The sequence below is a fragment of the Thunnus maccoyii genome, chromosome 3, assembly GCF_910596095.1.
Source record: "Thunnus maccoyii chromosome 3, fThuMac1.1, whole genome shotgun sequence".
In the NCBI taxonomy this organism is placed as follows: domain Eukaryota; kingdom Metazoa; phylum Chordata; class Actinopteri; order Scombriformes; family Scombridae; genus Thunnus; species Thunnus maccoyii.
Genome location: NC_056535.1, coordinates 5,302,570 through 5,325,543, shown reverse-complemented (window position 1 = coordinate 5,325,543; position 22,974 = coordinate 5,302,570). Strand labels below are relative to the sequence as shown.

Below are 22,974 nucleotides of genomic sequence, written 5' to 3'. Positions count from 1 at the left end.
TACTTCAGTGGTTTGGGAATGCAGTGTACAAAGCTTGGTGAAGCCTTTAGAATACTCACTACTTCAGTAACACAAAGATGATTTTGGTGCTGAACTTTTTGGTGCCAAACAACACAGTGGGTAAGGTGACTAATGGGTCAAATGGCTGCTACAATATTAGTGCACTCTTGAATGAGTGCAAAGTTTTTAGGACAACCTCAATTCTATGTGGAATGTGTTTTCAGTTCATCAACTTTACATTTAGCTCTGGCCTTTACCATCAGTGTCTGCTAGGCTGTTAGATCCTTTCAGAGGTAACTTTTTTTCTTCTAAACTGTGTCAACAGATGAGGTCCACTCAGTGTCCTCTGTTAAGTGAATGGAGAAATTCATTCAGTGCTCATGGAGTGCAAATGCCCTTTTTATCCAGGCTGAATTCCTACCAGGGTATTAGGATTGTGCATTCAAGCAGCAAGCTCACTAATTTGGCCTTTGTCTGCAAATCTACTAAGCAGATTATTCCACTATTAGGTCCCTAAAATAAGGGCCTCTTGATTATTCTAAAATTAAAAATGCACTACTGTTGTGGGTGATTTGACCTTTTTCAGGACAATTTTGCTGATAGCTTTTTTTCTCCCAAATATGTACTTTGGCCATTATATGAATACATCTTTCAGTAATTAACTCTTTAGCCTCAAACTGCCCTAGAATGAGTTGGAATTCCCATTCAGAAGGCTCTGGTCATCACTTCTAAGCATAAGCACCACTGACACATTTCAAGTATAAATGTTATCCACGCAACACGTGTCATCTCTCAGGTTAACTGTCCTGACCGACAACCATTAATATCTGTTAGTGTCTGTCTGTTCTGAAGGACTGCTGCTCACCTGGTAAATTATTAAGCCTGTCAGCTACATGACACCCACAGTGGAGGACAAAGGTCAGAGCTCAGTGTCTCCCCCTGCTGGGTCAATGAGGGGCTGAATATTCTGAGGAGCGTGACACATCCCTTTTCTGGAGTTCGGCATGAATGAACAACTTCAGAAGATATGATCTGGAGCTTGAGATTCATTCATAATTGTGTTGTGTTTATCACTCCAGTCTAATCAGATCAATGATTGCGTCAATGATTGGGAGGAGTGAATCCTGTGCTTAACTTCATTATGGCAGAAGCCAGTGCTTGTATATTGGTTGATTTTTCTTAGAGGCTGTTCAGTATCAGGATATCTGCAGATACCCTTTTATAGATTGTAATTTGAGGCCAACTGAATAAAAGGTCCAATATCTGATTGAATTTAAGTTGACTATAGAGGGTCTTAAACTATCAATAGCCAGAATGAGGAAAGAACAGCTGGAAGTTACTGGGGAAGTATCCTGAAGTCCAACTGTACTCATTAAGACAGACAAGATGTGTACTGTACTATTAAACCTGTAGTGTATTGACTGAGCGCAAATAATCCTGGTAATGTTTTGTAAGGCATCTAGCACGTTTGCTTTAAGATCTTTGAAGGATCTGCAGATACCCTGAGTGTGATGAATGAGGATCTTATGTCCTTCTGAAAAACACTGTTTCTGGAGTGTCAGATGCCATGTTTTTCCACTGAGGTGATCTCATGACAGCAGCACAGCCCAAGATTACCCATTCATGCCTCTTTTTGAAAACTAGACTTGTCTGATTATGTAACAAAATTTGGCTCTGAATCTGGGATGGGAATGGATTACAGTGCAAGGCTGAAAGCGGTCTGTGATGGATGTTTAGATGGTAAGCGCCCTGTGGAACAGGTGTTACTGCTTCAATCTCAACAGATGTGAAACAAAACTGGGCTGGGAGGAGATCAAAGATAGTAACATGAGGGGGAAGCGGACACAGGAGGGCATAAAGTGGGGGAGGATGGGGTTGGCAAGGGAGGGGGCGGAGGGGGGATGACTGAGGTTGTGATTTTCCGAGAGGTCTGGAAAGTTCAAATGGAAAGTTTAACGGAGCGATTCGCTGTAACCATAAAAGTCAAGAAGGTGGAAAAACGTACACGGAGTTTAGCGTGACATTTACGTAGGTCCCCTCTTTTTTTTAACCGACATCCATCTCCCCTCCTTCAGCATCACTTCCCAATTCAACATTGAGCAGCACTTACTAAAGCAACCCAAACTGACAAGTCGTTTCACCTGAGATGTTAAATAATCCACAATGTCTTCACATAAATAAATAAATGCACATTTAGCTACTCTCTATCACTGATTGCTATAACACAATAGTGATTCAACCTACAGCTGGTCCATGAAAAGCTTTTCCATTTGCTGTTCCACACACTCAGTGTCTGACAGGTCCTTCCAAGGGGACTAGCACACAGAAAAGTATGTTTCACATTTCTAGCAGCAGCAGTTTGCTTGGAACAACTAGAAGAGGAACCGACAGAAGCTCAAACTGCATCGACAGAAAAATCAGACACCAGTGTTTGATGCACAGGTGATCTCTCGGAGAAACACTGCAGCTACAAGCACTTAGCACCAAAGATGGAGAAAAAGGATCTCACACATTAGTATTTTACAGTGGTAAAACGAGGAGGAATGGTCTCATTGCACACATCACATGCAGAACCTGAGGAATCCCAGGTGAAATACATCTGTAGTCAGTGTCTACAGTAACTATAATGGCTGCAGAGGCATTACCTCATACAGAGGCCATGGCGTTGAGCCACAGATACAGTGCACAGAGAACAGGATAAACTCATCAGTCAATGGCAGCATCAAACCCTCCTTGACAGTCTACTCCCTCTTTTGACCTTCATTACCAGCGATGTGGAACATTTTGGTGCCAGTGTGACAGACAGTAAAGCAGGTTTTTAGTCAGTGAGTTCTACCCTAAACTCAGACTTCTGTGCTCACTATGCCCTAAGAGGGAAAGCAAGATGTTGGGTGTATCAAGACAAATGAAGAACACAGACATACACAAGCATACACTCTCTCACTCACACATACACACACACACACACACACAGAACTCTGGAGTATTTGTAATGTTTGAGCTAGAGTTGTGAGAGACATGGAGCTAAGTTTAGAGGAATGAAAGAGTAATTGCGCTTAATGCAGAAATGAATGCCAAGTAGACCAAGCAGTGGTCTATCAGCACCTGGCTGACAGAGAAGAGTTCCCACCCTACAGGAAGTCCCAGCATTAAACCCAGACCGCCCCTTCCTGTCCTCTCTCCTCATTCTGTCTTCCCTCCATCTCTCCTCTCATTCCGGGATCTGCAGGGCCATCACTGCAGGTTTGGTCTTGAAGTACTGGTTGAAACGTAGCACAGCGTACCTGCAAGAAAGAAAAGCAAGGAGGTGTTGATGGCACAGAGGGAGGAAAAGTGGTACTGAAATTGAAATTTTCCTCACTAGGGAATAGAAACTATACTGCAGCTGCTGTGCACATTTTACAGTGAACAGTTTTTTGTGGAAACAGCATCTAAGCTTGCGTTTTCCTTGACAGCAGTTGACAGACATTTAAGAGATGTGCACTTAACTTCTGAAGCAGACATTTTTTAATAAGTCCACATAGTGTTGAGTATGTGCTGTTAGCAATTTAAGACATCTGTCACTTTGTTACATTTAACATTTAGGAAGACCCATCATGACCAAAGTTTGTATTTCACTCTGAATGCTGAAGCTTAGCAAGCAAGTTAGGCTAGCTTGCTAATGTTAGCAATGACGCTAGCACTGTTGTCTAGCTAACATTAGCCATCTCTCTCTCATGGGTCCAATTGTCGTGATAGCAAATGACCAGACTGTAAAAACTAACAGCAACCAGTAGTCCTGTAACGTTACTTGATTAGAATCACAACATGGAGTAACTAACATACGGACTTCTGAAATCACACATGGGATTAACAACATTGTTGGCCTTCGAGCTGGATAACTGCCTGTGTGGCCGTTGAATTTAAAGTGATATTACAAATTATTTGTAGTGCCCAACCACACAGATATTGCACTAATCAAATAACCAGTACCAGCATTGTCAGTCATAGGGATGGGGTTCGGTAGCATTTTATCGAACGAAAATCCAGTTATCGAATCTGAATACTTTTGAATCCCTTATTAAATCTTAAGTGTTTACTCTTCAACATTTTCAAGTAACTAAAGGTTAAAATAACTCAAACATGTCTAATCATCTTTTCTTGGCTGAGAAGGCAGAGACTGAAAGAAACCTGCTACCTATATGTTTCCCATTGCTTTTTGCTTATATAAGTGTGAGGAGAGATAAAAGATCACATAAAAGATTAATTAGCATCGGAGCTTAATGAATTCAGGTGTTTTGTTGACGAGGAACCAGATCCAATATGGAACCTACTATCAGAAACCATCCTAGTCAGTCGGAACCAAAAATTCACTGAAGAACTCTAATGTACAGGGCACTGCAGAAAAATAAATAAAAATGGTTTCTTGTTTTTGGTTATTCCATTGTTGATCAAATGTATCACCTTTCTATGCAGCAGTAGGCTAAATTTTTTACTGTCAAGCATGCAAAGTAGGAGAGATATTTTTTTTAATTTTATTTATTTTATTTATTTATTTATTTATTTATTTATTTATTTTTTAATTTTATACTAATTTCCTGGAAATTTTCTATGTAATTTTCAGGTATTTAACGGTTAATTTTTAAGACATTTTACAGAGAGGGTGGTGCAATAAGAAAGTTGGTTTTAGCTGGTAAGTACCAACTCATTATATGTCAGTTCATACTTTGTTGTTAATTTGCAAAATAAAATTTGACTCTTCACAATTATTTAAAAGACAGAAAAAACTTACTTTAGTTTTTGTGTGTCAAACAATATATTAGCATATTCTGTTTCTTAAAAATGGGAGTATACCATAGACTCTACATAAAGAGTATTATAATGTTTTAAGAAAGAATCTAAACTACTAATATATCGTTTGACACACAAAACTACAAACTGAAGTATTTTCTGTCTGTTGAAGAACTGGTAAGAGTCTAATTTATTATATGTTTTTTCATATTAACAACTATGAAGCCAAATATAATGACCAACTAAACCAGCTTAACATTTTTTTCTGTTTTTCTTTTCATTTGTAATCGGGCTGCAACTAATGATTATTTTCATTATCGATTATCTGTTAATTATTTTCTTGATTAATCGATTAGTTGTTTGAACCATTAAATGTCAGAAAATGGTGAAAAATGTCAATCACTATTTCCCAAAGCCCAAGGTGACATCTTCAAATGTCTTCTTTTGTCCAACAGAAACCAGAAAATATTCACATTTAAGAAGCTGGAAGGAGAATTTTAGCAAAAAAAAAACCCTCAAAACAATTAAACAATTCTCAAAATAGCTGGCAAGTAATTTAATAGTTGGCAACTAATAGATTAATTGACTAATCATTGCAACTCTAATTTGTACCAAATTGTTCCACACTTTCTGTAAAATGTCCTAAAAATGAAATACCTGCAAATTATTCTGAAATTTTCCAAGAAATTAGTATAAAATTAAGGGACTTATAAAATAAAGCGTTACCGATATTTGCCCTAGTACTACCTTTCTCTCAGCAAGGCGGGAGCGATTGGGTTGCAGTCCATGAACCTCCTTAGGTCTCCCTCCTATCTGTGAACCACTAGGGGAGGCAAACCTGTTGTGTGTGTGTTATAGGTGTGTAGGCAGGGAGTGTTAAGTGGTATGGATGCTCACAAAAGAAATGAGAGACACATTGGCTTTTGGGTTTTTGGTTTCAGTCTTTCATAATGCACTGTTTAAACCACACTGACAGATTCTTTTTAGACACAGTCCAACCTATCACTGCAATATCCTACACGGGTGGTCGCCACACGCAGCTCTGACTCTTTCAAACACACACAGCCACTTACCCGAGGAAGTCAAAGTCGATGGTGGAGTATTTGGCCTGGATGAGTGCCCAGAAGCCCCAAAAGAAGTGAGAAGCCTTAAAAGAGATAAATCTGATATCAGATGAGGTTAAGTAATGTGAGACACTGTGGGTGTGTGTGTAAGAGATAGTGTGTGTGTGTGTGTGTGTGTGTGTGTGTGTGTGTAGTGTGTGTATTCCTCCTCACCAGAGCAAACTTGTTGACCTGTACATAGAGTGTCTCCAACTCCCGCGGGCTGACCTCCTCTGTTTTCTTGGTGAAGAGTTTGTATGCCTGTAGATACACTTTGAGCCACTCCATCTGCATCTCCCGACTGGGGTACAACCCATAGTCTGGCTCAGACATGCCTAAGTACACATAGTTGTATAATAAGCCATACTAGATGGATATAACATCAGCTCTGACATACAAAATTTACTGTGGTTCCACAAACCTGCAAATTCATTGAAGTGGTTGCCGATGTCGAAGGCCTGGTAGTTGTAACTGGAGTATTCATAGTCTATGAAGCGAACATGACCTGAAAGACAACAAAAGGGCTCACCACAAGTACAGACAATAAAGGTGTGCCTGCTCAAAAACTATGTGTTTACTATCTCCAGTCACATGGGAGAGGATATTGAGGTCTGAGGAATGTGCACTTCATGCCAAACTGCAATTTTTTACAGGACTTCATTGACTGGAGCAGTTGAGGGGAGGGCAGGAGGACTATCAGCACTACAGGGTGCTGTAGTGCTGATAGTCCTCCTAACTGCTCAGCCATTTTCAGAAACAGCTCTTGTTCTATCTAACAGCTTCTTTTCTAATGGCTTTATTAAAACATGGGGAGGAGAATCATCAAATTCAGTTTCTTGTGTCTGTGATCAAGGGATACTACGATTTGCAAGGTGAGGGTAGGGCTGGGTGATACATGAAATGTATTTGATCAATTTGAATTTTTGTTTTTGCACAATATGAAAAGCGTCTAGACTGGGAAAATCTTGGGTTACTTTTAGTCAAAAAGTAACATAGATGGTAGCTGTCCTGAGTCACAGCAGTCTGTAAACTGTGACATTATCAGTTAAATAATGTGCACTTGCAGCACCTGCAGCAGCTTTCAGGACTGTCGTGACTCCAGGTGGCTAGCTATTTCTGGTGTGTCCTGGTGAAATTTAACAATTGCATCTACGAGAGGGACAGACTGGAAATGACTGCACACTGATCTGCACTCTCGGTTTGTGTTTGTTGAAGAGGTATCATCTCTGGTTATGATTAGGTGACCTTGCAAACTTGGTTTATGTAACTTGTACTATTAGAAGGGAATCAGAGCCAGTGGCTACCCCTGAATGTCACATGACCCTCACCTCATCATTGTAGGTGCCCCTTGAGGGTGAAAGTGATGCTGTATGTGAGATACTTTTATATAGATATATATAGATATTTTTAGCTTTTTAAAACATTTCAACACCTGATACCCTGTTTCGATGAAAGTGAATTTTTTTCTGATAATAATGCATTCTGCATGCATTTACAGCTGTGTCAACATGTGTTTCTCCTTCTCCAGATAAAATATCCAGCTTGCATGTTAATACCAGGTGTAAAATGAGTCTGAAAATGTTGATTAAAATATATATTTATCATTCTGGCTGTGGCAGAAGATACTAGACTTGGGTAGAGGGTACCTACCCTCTTTGCTGTTATGAATGATGTTCTTGCAGAGCAGGTCATTGTGGCAAAGAACCACGGGGGAGCCCAGTGTGGAGAGATGCTCCTTCATCCACACCATCTCCTGCTCCAGCACTGCCTTGCTGGGCACCTCCTGCTTGATTCTGGACCAGGAACCGCACACAGAGGCCGGGAGAGGAGCATGAGACAGAGAAAGAGATGGAGAACGGTCAGCTTTTTCACACTCACCTGAGTTCAGCTTCTTCTCTTAAGACTATTGTGACAACTATGCTGAGTGTCTGTAAACACAACACTGACACCACATATGCAGTAAAACAGTTGCAGTAAATAGTATATATATGCAGTAAATTGTTGACCTAGTTGTTACTGACAAAACAGCCTTTCCTCGTTTTGGTTTCATCTCAAAGTGGGAATATATGTGATGTGAAAACAGCTGAGACCAACATGCACAGGCAGCACACCGGCTCTGTGGGGCACTGGGCTGCTCCTGGGATTGCAGTTACAGAGAAACAAGCTCTCAGATGACAGTCATAATGCTCCTTAATCACTATGGCTACTCCACTATGTCTCCTTCTGAAGAACCCATGTTCAACCCTGGTTAGATGACTCACACTGACCTACTGAGATCATGGGCAGACGCTGCCTCAACCTGTGTCGTTCTGAAAGTGGTATTATTGGCCAGTGGAGAAAGGGCTAAGTCGCTGAGTTAGTGTCTCAGCCAACCAGACTGGTGTGCTGAGCAGAGACCCCTGTGCTAACTGTAATGGGCTTATGGGGCTTAATCCATAGGCAGCCTGATAGCAGGAGAGGTAGGTTGGGTAAAATACTCAAAGGGAATTCACACATACACAACCTCTCCTTGGAGATTTCTACCTGGCTCGCTGCATCTCCTTCACCTGCGGCCTCCCAGACTGACTTGAGTCTCAGCTGCTCAATCCTTGCATTGGATATTTGCATCAGATACATCTCTTCTACCAGTTCTCAGTAAATGTCTGCCTGCTCATTTCTGCTTATGACCGCTTTGCAACAAGTGTCTGCTGTCCAGGACCAGGACACTCTAGCTGTCTGTGTTACCAAGGAAGAGAGTAAAGTGACCTGATACACCGAGCTAAGCAAACATCTGCTGGCCCACTGCATGCCTCAGACTCCCTAATCCAGTTGGCCATTATTGTTACAGTTATATAAGCCACATGCTGGAGTTAATCTAATAGCCATCAGAACAAAGATATCAGCTGTGACTGGGCAGCTGGCCAGGTTATGAAACTGCCTACCTTTGTCGGTGCTACAGGTCCAGTGCCAAGACGCAAAGCGGACCATCTTCAGCCTAAACTCTTGGGAATGTTTTTCCTTCCTCTTTCCCAGAGATGAAAATACTAGTCCATAAAATGCTTTTGTCAATATCAAATGCACCAACTGTGTGTGTGTGTGTGTGTGTGTGTGTGTGTGTGTGTCAGCCCAGGAGTCAAAAGTTTAATGAATCTTTGCTCAGAGCCAGTCCAAGTTATATGTCACAACATCTGTTATAACCATGGTTGACAAATGTTCCTTCATTCCATAATAAAGAGCACTGCATCAACAAGTCATTATTTTGCCTGCAACCTCTGAAGGCAGTGTTATATATTATGTTTGGTCATAACTGCATAAACACTACAGGATGGATCAATTTTGTTTTAGATAATATTTGTATGACCTCTGAGCATGTTAATGTCTAAATAACAAGAATACAGCCATGCTAGCAGCTCTGTGAGGCTGCACCTATGCAAAGAGCTGCTTCGAATCAAATGAGTCTGCTAACGTGCTCATAATGGCAACTGATGCTTATTAGGTGTAATGTTTACCATGATGGTCAACATCTTAATTTAGCACATTAGCATGCTAACAATTGCCTATCAGCACTTAACAGAAAGCACAATTGAGAATGATGGGAATTTCATTAGTTTTGCCTGGTTTTTTATGTATTTGATCATAAACCAAAGAATTGGACAAATTTAAATTTTGACCTGAGGAAAAGTCAGGTGATCACGAACATCATTAGGATTCATCCTTTGGGATCATGAATGTTTTTACCAAATTGCATCTTAATCCATCCAATAGTTGATGAGATATTTCACTCTGGATCAACACTGTCATCTCTAGAGTCATGCCGCCAGTGTGGCTAAAATTGTCTAAAGTGTACAGCTGGCTGTTAAGATTCTGGTCTGTTCTGTCAAAATGAAGCCCAGCTTCATGTTAAATTAACCTCTGCATAAGACTGCAGGACATCTATTCTGTATGTACTGCACATAATGTGTTAGATTGACTAGACCTGGTACCTAACCAATTAGACAGGATAACTTGTTTCTTGCCGATGCTAAAATGATTTGATAAAACTACTTCACTAAGTGCTCTCAGATGATATCATGGTCAGGGGTTAGATTGCCTCTGTCCTCATAACTAATGTAACAGGCAAATCCGGCTGTGCCTCATGAGCTATTTACATCATTATCACTGTGTGTGTGTAGAGTCACAAGAGGAGCACTGACTTCTAAGAAGCAACAGAGGTCTCACCTGACGTTGGAGGCTTGCTCGGTGAACTCTGTGGCCACCAGGGAGAAGTATTTTCGCATCTTGATCCAGAGGTTGGGTTTGGGGATGCAGCCGTTGTGTGCGTGGATGGCATGGATACGAGCCATCTCCCTGGCTATCAGTCTGAGAGGACACAAACACAAACACACACACACACACAAGATGACTAAGGTTATCATCAAGAATATATTTCAACATGAAATTAGTACTTATTATTGACCTTACTGTATTATAGTTTTAAAGAAATTCAACAGTCCAATGACACACTGGCCTGCTACAGGGTTATGATAGTTTTATCTGCAGGGTTAGACAAGGACAAGTATCTCTTGCAAAGTCCCTTGAATGAGTCTAATGAAAATACTGAACTGATGTAGACAATGGGGGAGTTGAAAGATACCAAGGACAATAAGTGTTAAAGTATTATTATTGACTGTTTGGAGCACATTGCAATAATTTATGTATTTATACAATGATATGAGCAACTCTTCTGCAAGTGTTTGGAGTTGGCTTTGGTTCATTTGTTTTAGCAGAATGGTTCCACCAACTATCATTTGCATGTGACTCGCATGCGTTTTCTTCATTTGCCTCTTTCTTGTGTAGTATCTGCATTGTAAATGAGTCTGTGTCTAGGCTTCTATATGGACTGTAAAAATCTAGGATTCTGAGCACCATAATACTGCTACCAAGCACTGTGGTATCATTGTACCATCTCCAAGCTAAGTCAGTGAGTCCTGAGGAGTCCCATGATGCTAGCATGTCCTGACCTGAGTAGGGAAGGATCCCTGACATCCTGTGTCCCAAGAGCGTCCCCCTGCATGAACTCATAGCAGATGCCGTTCTGAAAGGTGCAGTAGAGGCGGGGAGCACAACCATTAGCATGCAGCACCTAGAGGAGAGACACAAACACATACAACACATATTAAATAGAGAAACAATTCTGAAGCAGCTATTGATTGACTGAGGCAAACTCAGAGGAGAGCACAACCCTATTTGTTTTTACTCTACCTGAAAGCTTTTGAGCTCATTGTCTCTGTCCACAATCAGCTCTGTCTTGTTCCCATATACTCGGACCAGGACTACATCATCTGGACTGTCCTCCACATAGCAGCCCACCAACTTGTTGGTGGTCCCATCAGTGAAGAGCTGAAAGAGGAAGAAAAGAAAATTCATACAATCTCTCTGCTGATGTCGGAACCTCGCCTTGCAGAGATACAGAGTGATGCCCTAAACCTCTGGGTCAGGATCATGGTGCAGACACCATGAAGCTCTGACCAACATGAGATAAATGTATCAATTAATGTATTAATGTAATTCAAGATGTAAAACAAGTTTGAAACATTCAATCCTATCAAAATGCAGTTGATTTACAATAAATTAATTAACTGTATTTGTGTATTTTTCAAAACTGAGAATGACGCATTGCAGATCTGCTAACACTCCCATTTTTCCCAGGTTTCTCTCGTATTTACACCCCGTCTCCTGCTGTGCCCCCATTTTGCCATTTCTCCGAGGAAACTCCCATAATTTGCATGGCCTTCAACCTTTATTATGAATTATCGTGATACACAAGGATCCATAAGTTTTGTATGTTTGTCTGATGTTACCCAAGTTGCCAGATCATCTATGAAACCAAATCTACACACAGAACATACAATTTCAAACCATATGTCACCACAACCTGATTCAAGGTCATATGCACAGCTGTTCTCTGTGCAGGCAGTCTTTCCTCCTATCCTGTGTCCTCCTCATTCTGCTGCTGATGTGATTCACTGCCTGCAGGTACCGCTGGTGAGAGGAGGGGCTGGTTTGTCTCAGCCAGCAGCTAAGTTTACAAGAATTTGCAAAATTTCAAGATACGTAGCAATCTCAGATAAATAGTTAGGCTACATACAGACAGCTTTTGTGTTATTAGCTTAACCAGCACACTGTGGTTGTCTAAACTGTCATCAGATTAGTTGCACAAGTTGCATTTTTTTTCCCACTTGTTCAGTTTGTGGCCATAGTTACATAGAGAAAGCCTGCAGCTCTGGCGATAGTGGTGGTTTACCAATCATACACCAGGCTGAACTGAAACTGTCTCCCCTGCCAATGCCTGATCTTTCTTCTATTGAATGCCTTGCTCTAAAATGTAAACCCCCATACTCCATGACAGTGCTACTCATCTACCACCTACCCAAACCAAACTCATCTTTCCTCCCTGAGATACATGACCTCCTCACTTCATTCTGCTCCATGTCAACCATCATTGTCATTGTTGGTGGTATGAATATATCTGTCAACAACCCCTCCTGTCATTTTGCAGAGGAGTTCATGAGTCTGACTGAGTGTCTTGGCCAGAAGCAACATGTTGATGTACCTATTCACACCAGGGCACACACTTGACCTGGTCATCACTGATTCCGCCCCATAAATAACCTCCAGGTCTATGATCTGGGTGTGTCCAACCACAAGGTGGTCTCGATGGCTTTGACATTCCTGTCGCCCCCTACTAAACTTAGGCGTCAAATGCTTTTTCGGAACTGAAAAAGAATTAACCCAGCCATCATGACTATGGACCTCCACCACACCACCTGCCCAGCTTCTGTGTCTTTGATCTTCATACCCCTGACAAGACGCGTGAGGTCAATTTTTCAGGCTCTGCTCCCTGGTTCACTCACAAACTGCGGAAAATAAAAACAGCTCGACATGTCTTCGGATGACGCTTCAGACGCTCTGGGCTCACTGTCTATAAACTGGCCTTCCATGAACATCAAAAGGACTTACTCAAAGTCCCTTAAAGATGCTTGGCCACAGTTCCACTCCAGCTTAATTAATAACAATTCTGGCAAACCTAAGCATCTTTTTCCACCATAAAGCATTTCCTGAAGCCAGAATCATCTTTCCCAATCAAGGCTACAGAAGAGCGATGTAACAGCTTGATTGACTTTTTCAGAGCCAAGGTCAACAACATCCGCTCTCTGATGTCCAGCTCTTCCTCTCTGCCTCCTCCTGTCATCGACCTTATCTGGGAGTGTGCCATCTCTACTCCATTTTACTGGTGTCAGGCAGAGCCACATTGAGGAAATCCTCAGGAAGATGAAACCCTGTACTTGTGCCCTGGATTCCATTCCCACAGCTCTGCTCAAATCATACATCCCCATTCTCAGCCCCCCTGATCACCCAAACTGTCAACCTCTTCCTTCAAACTGGTAGTGTTCTATCCCTCAAGGTAGCAGTCATCCGCCCGCTCCTCAAGAAGCCCACCCTGGACCCAGACCTATCTCCAACCTCCCTTTCCTGTCCAGTCAGGTTTTCATTCAGCATACAGTTCAGAAACATCTCAGCGTTGTGAATGACCTGCTGATGGCAGCTGATACAGGGTCCCCTTCTCTCCTAATTCTCCTTGACCTAAGTGCTGCATTTGACACTGTGGATCACACTATCCTCTTAGAGCACCTCCACACCACCATTGGGCTGTCAGACTCTGCATTTGAGTGGTTTCGGTCCTAACTTTCCGGTGGGCCTGAGTATGTCTCACTGGAAGGATGCAGGTCTAGATCGTTCTTGGGCTCATCCTGTTTACCCTCTACATGCTCCCCTTTGGACGTGTCATCAACAGACATGGGATATTTTTTCACTGTTATGCTGATGATACCCAGCTGAACATCAAAATTGCCCCAAGCCCTTCTGCAGGCATGTCATGCCTCCAGTTAAACAGCAGTAAAACTGAAGCTCTCCTTTTAGCACTACCCAAGGTTCAGTCATCCCCCATACCTCATCTCACCTTTGATAACCAGGACATCCCCCTTTCCTCCTCAGTAACTAATCTGGGTGTTAGGCTTGACCCTCACCTGACTTTTGGTGATCAAATAAGACATCTGTACAAAACCACTTTCTACTATCTCAAAGACATCTCCAAACTCTGCTCCTCTCTAACCCTGTCAGATGCAAAGAAACTTGTCCATGCGTTTATCTCCTCAAGGCCGGACTACTGCAAAGTACTCTTCACAGGGATCCCTGGCAGGAACATCCAGAAGCTCCAGTCAGAACAGTGCTGCCAGGATCCTGATGAGAGTGCGAAAACACAAACGCATAACACTAATTCTGTTTTCATTGCACTTGCTCCGTCTCCTTCTTGGCTGACTACAAAATCCTGTTACTCACATATAAATCCATCAATGGACAAGCATCTCCCTACCTACAGGAAATGATCACACCACAAATCTCTACCCGCACCCTCAGATCTGCTAGCAGCTTGCTCCTCCAGGCCCACAGTAGCAAGCTCTGCACCATGGGGGGTCTTCTGCTCTTTTACACCACGCTTGTGAACAGCCTTCCTAACCATCTGAGGGCAGCACAGACCCTAGGCTCTATTAAAACAGGTTTAAAAACCTTTTTATTCAAGAGGGCTTTTTCATCTTAAATTTTGTTGTTTTCTTATTATATGATTTTAACGCTGTAGCACTTTGAGATTCACTGCAAATGAAAAGTGCGTTACAAATTAAACGCATTATTATTATTATTATTATTATTATTTATGTCCTCCATATTTGTTACATGCTGCATTGGTGGACAGCTGTATTCTTATTTACACAGAGGAAAGTTGAGTTTTATTACAACTTGGGTTATATTGTCATAGCTCTTGCCATCATTTCTGTCCAATAATACTGTACTTGGTAATTGCTGAGATCTAGGAAAATGTGAAAAAGTGCTTGCTCATGGGGGGATTGTTGGGTCTCTGTAAATTAAAGAGTACAGTCTAGACAGGCTCTATGTGAAAAGTGCGGAGATGGCTTTTGTTATAATTTGGCGCTACATGAATAAAACTGAACTGAACTGAAATTATACCCAAACCTGTGGTAGCTATGTACACACAAGTTTTTCCTGTCCAATGAGGGCTTATTAACAATATTGCAGGTGCACTCACATTTAGATTTAGGTTTAGATAATCTGAGTAACTTTCGGCTGCAATCTGTCTGATAAAGGGCTGCAACAAACACTTATTTTCATCAATTAATTTTTTTCAATTAATTTTGTCAATAAAATGTCAGAAAATATAGAAAATGTCATTTTCCCCAAGTCCTAATCCTAAATCCTAATCCCCAAGTCCTATTTCTTGTTTTGTGCTATCTGTACAAAACCCAAGAGTTAGCTATTCAGTTTGCCATGATATAAAACAAAGAAAGCAACAAATCATCACAATTGAGAGGCTGGAATCAGAGAATTTTTTGCCTTTTGTCTTAAATAAAATGAGGAATTTATAAATTATCATGTCATCATGACTACAGAAGCACTATGTGTGATGCTGCCAGTCTTGTGTGCTGAAAAGAAAGAAAAACAATTGGATAGTATGGGCTATCTATCCTCATTATTATTATTATTATTATTATTATAATTATTATTATTATTATTAGTCTTTATTAAACAAGGACCATGCATAAAAAACATTCATCTGAAAATGAGGAGATGATTTATGCCAGATTTAGTCATTAGCTAAATTCCATCTACAGTCCCTGGGCTCAGCTGGAAGCATATTCCAATGTGTCTTCAAAGAGAACTTGAGGTAAAAATGTATTAACATGTCAAGAACGCTACATAAATGTAGCTAGTTACCAGGTTCTCTGTATGTAAACAGAAGGTCTTATGGAGGAAAAAGTTAGACGTACTGGTCGACGCCAAGGAACACGTCATTGCAGTTGTTAAACTAGGCAAGAAAATACAAAAAAGTCTTTACATCGGGGTGTCATGAGGCAACCCAGATGCCACACTGCTGTTCTTGTATTATGTCATACTACAAGGGGTAAAGACGCCCGTTCGTCGTTCCCAACATTCATATTCGGGGCCAGCGCAGGAAATTTGTCGGCGACAACAAAATTGTCTCAAAATCTGGCTGAATTCGTGTAGTCTGATCCCAGCATTAAAGCATCACTCCAGTGGAAACCAGTGGCCAGTCCATCCCACTGCAGTGAACACAATAACAACATACACACGGCCTGCATCTCCCCCAGCCCAGACGCTCACTCACACATATCTGGCATTCCACACGTGGCTGACCACAAAGATGGGCGCGCAGGCATCCCTGTTATGACCGTACATACACAAGCATACATGCCTTTGCGACCACATGACTGATCCCTTCTACCCGCCACACAATACGCCACTAAGACCGGCAATCAATACATCGACAGACAGCGATAAGCTTGGACCCAGACAGAGGTAAACATTCGGCCATACACTGCCTGTACAGGACAATAATGGTGGCACTGTTTTATTTTCTATTTTTCAATCAAAGAGTCTACGATCAATGGTCTGACTGAAAAGCCTGAGGCAAGCTTTCTTTGGCAGAGATGTAGCATTTTGTCTTCAATAAGAGGAGACTGTTACTCTGTTGCTGTTGGCACACTCTTCTGTTTTCAGGACCCCTCTCTGCGTGTGTGTGTGTGTGTGTGGGTGTGTGTGTGTGTGTGTGTGTGTAGGATGTTTGGAAATTGACAGTGTGTATTTACAGTAAAAGTCTTCCTGTCCAGGTGGCTTGGCTAATCAGGTGTTTCTGTCAACAGTGCTGACCTGCTGCTCTTCACCACATTTAGCGCTTCCTGCTTCCACCAAAACAACAGTCCCGCTGTTCAAGAACATCCTCCCCAACTCAACCAAATAACATGGCTTTTTTTTCCCTTTAATCTCACACTTTCCTCACTGCAGTATCAGCTGTGACCTGGTTCAGTTGTGCAGCTGTACAGCTCCATATGAGGTCTGTCAGACAAAAACACCCAGTGGGACAAAAAGCCTGTTTGGGTGGTGCTCATTGAGAAAACCTCTGCTAGTCTGGCCTGTCGAGATGGAGGTAAACACTGCCGTGTCCTCCGCTGCAGGTGTGTTAGTGGGTGGGGTATGGGATCCAGAGAGATTAGCCAGCAGGATGTAAACACATGGTTGCCGTGGCTGCGTTCTGACCGGGCCACACGAGAGCAGTAAATGGTGTTATTGTGTCCACTGTCAGAGCTGTTCCAAAGACTTTGACCTGGCCATGACACATCAGTCACTTGATCCTTTTACGTGGAATCAATTATGCATTTCCTTTCCCCTGACAAGCTAGGTTTCTAAAATTATTGCTCGCCAACACGCTTGTGTGTGACAGTGTCTGGTATGTATTGAAGACATAGTTCCCATAGACTCCAGCTCTTATGAGGAAAGGAATTCAAAATGTATACCAAGAAAGGATACAATAATGAATCCATGGATTACTCACAGTGTATGTGGGTACTCCTTTTTTGTAAATTCATTGATATACTGTGTATTCCAAGTGTGTATGCTGACATTATATTGCCTGCATACCCAACCATGACCACTACAATAACATGCTTGTTTTCCTACACATGAACAAACACAATATCATGGAAAATAGCAACCAGCTGGTGCTTTATTTTGGAAAGTTGTTTTAGTTTAGCTTCTATTTATAACTTTTGTCATGTGCTAAGAGTTACTGTATATCACTTTCTTGTGAATCATGTGTGAGTCAGATATAGATCTCCTCGTATCCTATCTGACACTCTGACTGTTATCACGGTAACATTAATCATTAAGAGTTTATTGTGGTGGAAAACATTTGAAGTGCGTCATTGCGCACACGTGCATTTTACACATCCAAAGGTGCTGTGAGGCAAGACCGTGATGTAAAAATCTTTTTCCCTGTGTGATGGATGGATAGGGAGAGTATCAGCAGTATATTACGCAATCGTCTTCATTCTGTAGAAAATACAAACTACTGTATACATAACACTTTGGATTTTCATATCAGAGCATAACATAAACACAGACCCAGGGCAGGGTAATATGGCTGAATTCATATCATGACATTAATATTTATCATTTTTTCCTGATATCAATATATACATCACAATATGGAAAATGTAATAAACTGATGATTAATATCTACGATACATAATTTTAAAAATGTTATCGATTGTTCATACGGGTTAGTGGACTTTGTAAACACGTGGGACAACGATGGAAACAAGTTTAAGATTTAGTCATTCCACGCCTGAAAAAGTTATATTTTTCTAAATATATTAGAATGTCATCAATTATCCTAGCCAAACCAATTGAATTAACTTAGTTCCACTAATAAGCATTACATCAGACAAAACTCTTCGCATGAGTAAAAATAAAAAAACCTTAATGTTTCACTCTATTGGGCTTTAATTATTTGCTTGGAAACATTAATTTGGACAACAGAATTGTATAATGTTAACATGATATGATCATATAACCACAATAAAACATCACTAGCAGTCCATATATGATGGTATTTAATTATTGCCAAGTCATACACAAACCCTACACATCTGTACTGTATGTAGATTTATTCTTGAACAGTTTTAACACATGCTCTGAGGTCAGGTCCTGCATAAAGTCACATGCACAAATTTAACACTCATTATTATATTAATAAATCATCATTAATATAATCATTATTATTCACAGTCCCCCAAAAATGTAAAAAAAAAAAACTAAAAAAACCTACACACTTGCGGGGAGTAGTACACCCATTTGCACTGTGTAAGTGCTACAAAAAATGCGCAAATAGGCAAATAAGGCTGTCACACTTCATCTGTACTGTACTGATTTTTTTTTAATGATGCCACCATATATTCTGCTGCACACTCCATAAACATTAACTGATTGTTTTACTGCCCTTTAACATTAAACTAGTAAAAATGTTCCAACGGAGGTGGTGAAGGCCACAGATAGCAGAGTGATGACCCTGGGTTAATATGCTACCTTGAAAAGAATAAGAAGTACTTTGGAAATAATAAGAAAGATTTCTGAATCAGTGATCAGGGAACGCAACTTCTGTAAATTCCTTTAGGGAACATCATAAGACTCACTGTTCTTGGTATATTCTCTTTTTTTCCCCAAGTTAGAAGGTTTGTAAAATGTAACTGAACTACACCTTTCACCACATTTGCTCTGGGGGACAACTTGTGTTTGGAGAAAGTTCATCCAACCAAATTTAGACATTTGAATTTTTATCTGAATGATTATTTTCTTCAAGGCATATTTGAAAGACGTTAATTGAATTTCATATAGATAAATACATATATAGATAGATAGATAGATAGATAGATAGATAAGGACCTGCCTGTTGAGCAATGTGGTTATTTCTTCATTGAAGACAGTGTAATTATTCACATTTTGCACTTAAGTGTTAACTGATAAAAGTGAAACCGTTTTTGGTCAATTTAAAGTTGAAAACAATTAGTTAAAAATACTGTGAGTGCATTGAGCTGTAAACCCTATACAGTGTATCACCACACCACTGCCCCCTTACTAAGTATTAGATGTGAACGTTACATTAGGAATCTTTACATTTTCTTCCTCAAACCCCTCAGAGACCTCTAGTGCCCAAACCTCACCTCAACAGCTAATGTCTGTATTACCATCAACACTGAGTCACACTGGATAACAAACCAGACAGCAGAGACATGATAAAGAACCGAGGCTGAATGTCAGTGAGCAGTCTGAGGTCACCCAGCTGTCAAACAGTCTTCCTAAGGCGTGTTTGCGTCCTTAAGACAGCTTTAACAATCATGTTTCTCAACCAAACTGACATCACGTCACCACCAGCTGGCCACTGACACTGAGATGACAGCGTCACTTTCCTTTAGTGCTATATTTGGTGCTACATGTGGTGTACTTTGGACATATAAAACTGTCTGTAATTAAAGTTTTAGCTAAATATTTTCCTACCGGCTTTTTGGGGTAACTTACTTACTGACGTTACTTTGCTAGCTTAAGAGTTCAAGTCTGTTAGCGTCTTGCTAGCTTGGCTACCAAATTATTTTTGCTATAAAGGTTGTAACATAATATCAAAAATGACATGTCTTCATTCAGGAATCAGACAGGGGCTATAGGCAGCGTTGTATCGTGTAAGACACGTTAAAGTGTCCAGAGGGTCGTGTTTCCACGGCCTCCTCATGACTGTCTGGTGATGCTGCAGAGCTGTCAGTCTTAGCCTAGCCTAGCATCCTCTGTGCAGCTATCTTAGCAGCTAGCGTTACCTTGGTCTTGACATGGCTGGGGTCCCACGCCGGTCTCAGCTCCTTAATGAGCTTCATCGCCCCCTCCGTCACGCTGTGTTCGTCCACGAAAATGGGAATTTTTCTAATTACCGGCGAGCCGACGGGCACATGTATCTGCGTCTCCATCCTGCAGCCGTTTATCTGTAACGTTAATCTCCGAGCCCTTCACAGATATTTCTAGATACAAGTGTTGCCTGGTTTATAAGCAGCTAAATTATGATGTGTTTCAGTGAATGACTGGAGTTTAGCTTGAGAGGTATATCTTGCTTGACGGCTGCTGCAGTAGTGAAGGCTAGAAAGCGGTGAAGATGTGCGGTCAAACTGCCTGATGTGTGGACGCTCGTCGCCGGTTTTTCTTGGGAGCAGTCAGCCAACAGTACCATTTCCTCCTACTTGGCTCCGCCCGCCCGGGATCATCCGATTGTACCGCCGGTTGAGACGCACCACAGCCGAGCACGCCCATTATTTCCGAGTGTGCCCGAGGGAGCCCGGATTCAGCCGAATGAAAGTCCATGCTGGCTTCATGGAGAAATGCAGTTTTGAAAATTATATCTATAATATCTACTGTTTTTTTGTTTGTTACTTTTTTAATAAAAACGACCAGTAATTTAGTCCCCTATATCAGAACTGTGTCAAACTAACATGTAGGCGTGGTCAAGTTTTTTTGTTGTTGTTGAGTTTTTTTGAGACATAAAATAACTGCAGTCTGAAGTTGATTAGGTGGTGTGCATTGGTGGAAAAAGCTTTCAGATACTTTACTTAAGTAAAAGTACCAATACAGCAATGTAAAAATACTCCATTACAAGTAAAAGTCTTGCATGAAAAACAATACCTAAGTACAGTATTTGAGTAAATGTACTTAGTTACTTTCAACCACTGGTGGTGTGATAGTTTGGCTTGTAAGAGGGGCTGTAAATGTGTATGTGTTTGTGTATGGGAGGTTATGTAAGGATTGCAAGGATGATTGTAAAGATGTGTGAACAGAGAGGAATGCATGACTTGCTAATTTATTGAACAGCTTAATGCGAGAAAACAGAGTATTTAGATTGGTTTGGTTTTTAGTTACAGATTGCCATATTACCACCAGTTAGTTTTTTATTCTCATGAGACAACTGTCAATAAATTATAAAGTACTATGATTATCATAAATTGTTAAAATTAGGGCTGCAAATAATGTTATCACAGTTTCCCAGAGTCTTTTTTTGTCCAACCAATAACCCACAAACTCAAAGATATTTAATTTACAATTGTAGAGGACCAAGGAAACCAGCAATATTCACATTTTGAGGATGAAATTTTTGTAAAACATGACCTAAAACAACTGACTGATTATCAGAATAGCTGCCGATTAATTTTCTGTCTATCATTTTATTGACAAGTCAATGCTACTCTCGTTAAGAGCAAAATATAAATGACAAAAATAGTCATTCAAGTCCTGTGAATGCAGGACTTTGTACTTTAAAAAATACTTGTTGCTTTTTTATTTTAAGTATTGCAAGTAATAGCAGCAAAATTTAAGTATCACATGTAAAATTTGTCATTGTGAAGAATGTACCATGGAGTTAAATTATTGTTTTAATGTCGTAGTTGGTCTAGTAAATGCTTGGTCTAACTACAGTTAGGTCATATATAAGAGTCATTTTTGCATGCAAAATCTAATCAGCAAAGTAACTGGTTACCAGGTGAATGGAGTGGAGTAACATCTACAGTATTGCTATCTAAACTATCCCAAAATTGCACTCAAGTACAGTGCTTGAGTGAATGTAATTTGTTATTTTTCACTTCTGACACATTTTCCAGAAAGCAGTGTGAAGATTACATCCCCCATTATAAGTTTACATGAAATATCACTTTACACTAGATACAGGTGCAATGAGGACTCAAATAGTCAGACTCCACTATGGCAATACCAACTCTCAACCAAAAGATGGCAGTGTAGTAATGAAAATGTGTGGAATGTGGTGCATACAGGGGGAAAGGTTACCCAGAGGTATGAAATCTAGAGGGAAGGTATGCGGAAGTATTGATATCAATACAGTCAAAACATTCAGTTATCTCACTAGACCAAAGACTCCACTTAGTAATATACTGTTGGCACTCAGGTAGGCATGTAGGTCAGATGTTTTTGATCTTATGAATAAGATTTTGGGTTGACCATTTAAAAAGATGGGAAGGGCACAGCTATTTATTTATCATATATATATAGTATACCCAGTCTTAAACACTCAATGTTTCAAAATCCTACCACTGAACTTCTACTTCTAGGCTCAGGACTCTGGCTCCTCTAACTCATCCAGGTGTTCATGCTCATCATGACTCTGCTGTCTGTCAATGGGATCTCAAAGTATGAATAAAGCCACACAGTGGTGGACAGGAGAGGAAAAAACAGGCAGGGATATCCAGCCACATTAAATGTGCTCACACTTGTTGCGTATATTGCTAGAGGCAAACAGTGGTTTGACTGATGTGTGTACTAAGACTGAATGCATAAACAAGTCCACAGGAGTTTGGTGGTGGTGTTTACTGTTTGGGAGCAAAAAGTCATGATTGAGCCTTGATGAAAAATCTGTTTAATCTTCCCATAACATTCTTATTGCAGGAGCCAGAGTCCTCACACGTAACATGCAATGCAGAATATGGACCCCGGTGCTCAAATCATTCCATTGGCTGCCAGAATCAACTTCAGTTAGTACTAATAGTATATAAAGCACTTCATGGTTTGGCTTCTCTGTACATTTCTGATCTGCTCACTGAACACAATCCAGTCAGACCTAGAATAAGATGACCTGACAACTGATGCAACAGACTCCATATTCAAAAGTTAA

At 40.7% G+C, this 22,974-nt stretch overlaps 1 protein-coding gene across 1 annotated transcript; it reads right to left on the bottom strand.

The window, feature by feature from the left end:
• Nucleotides 1-844: 844 nt before the first annotated feature.
• On the bottom strand, nt 845-20,564 carry etnk2 (ethanolamine kinase 2). Its single transcript, XM_042406401.1, has 9 exons — nt 20,129-20,564; nt 11,094-11,231; nt 10,853-10,974; nt 10,071-10,211; nt 7,524-7,666; nt 6,295-6,378; nt 6,048-6,208; nt 5,844-5,917; nt 845-3,284 (listed from the first exon to the last, which is right to left on the bottom strand). Exons 1-9 carry the CDS (start codon nt 20,273-20,275, stop codon nt 3,212-3,214), a joined length of 1,083 nt encoding a protein of 360 aa, XP_042262335.1. The 5' UTR covers nt 20,276-20,564; the 3' UTR covers nt 845-3,211.
• Nucleotides 20,565-22,974: the final 2,410 nt, after the last annotated feature.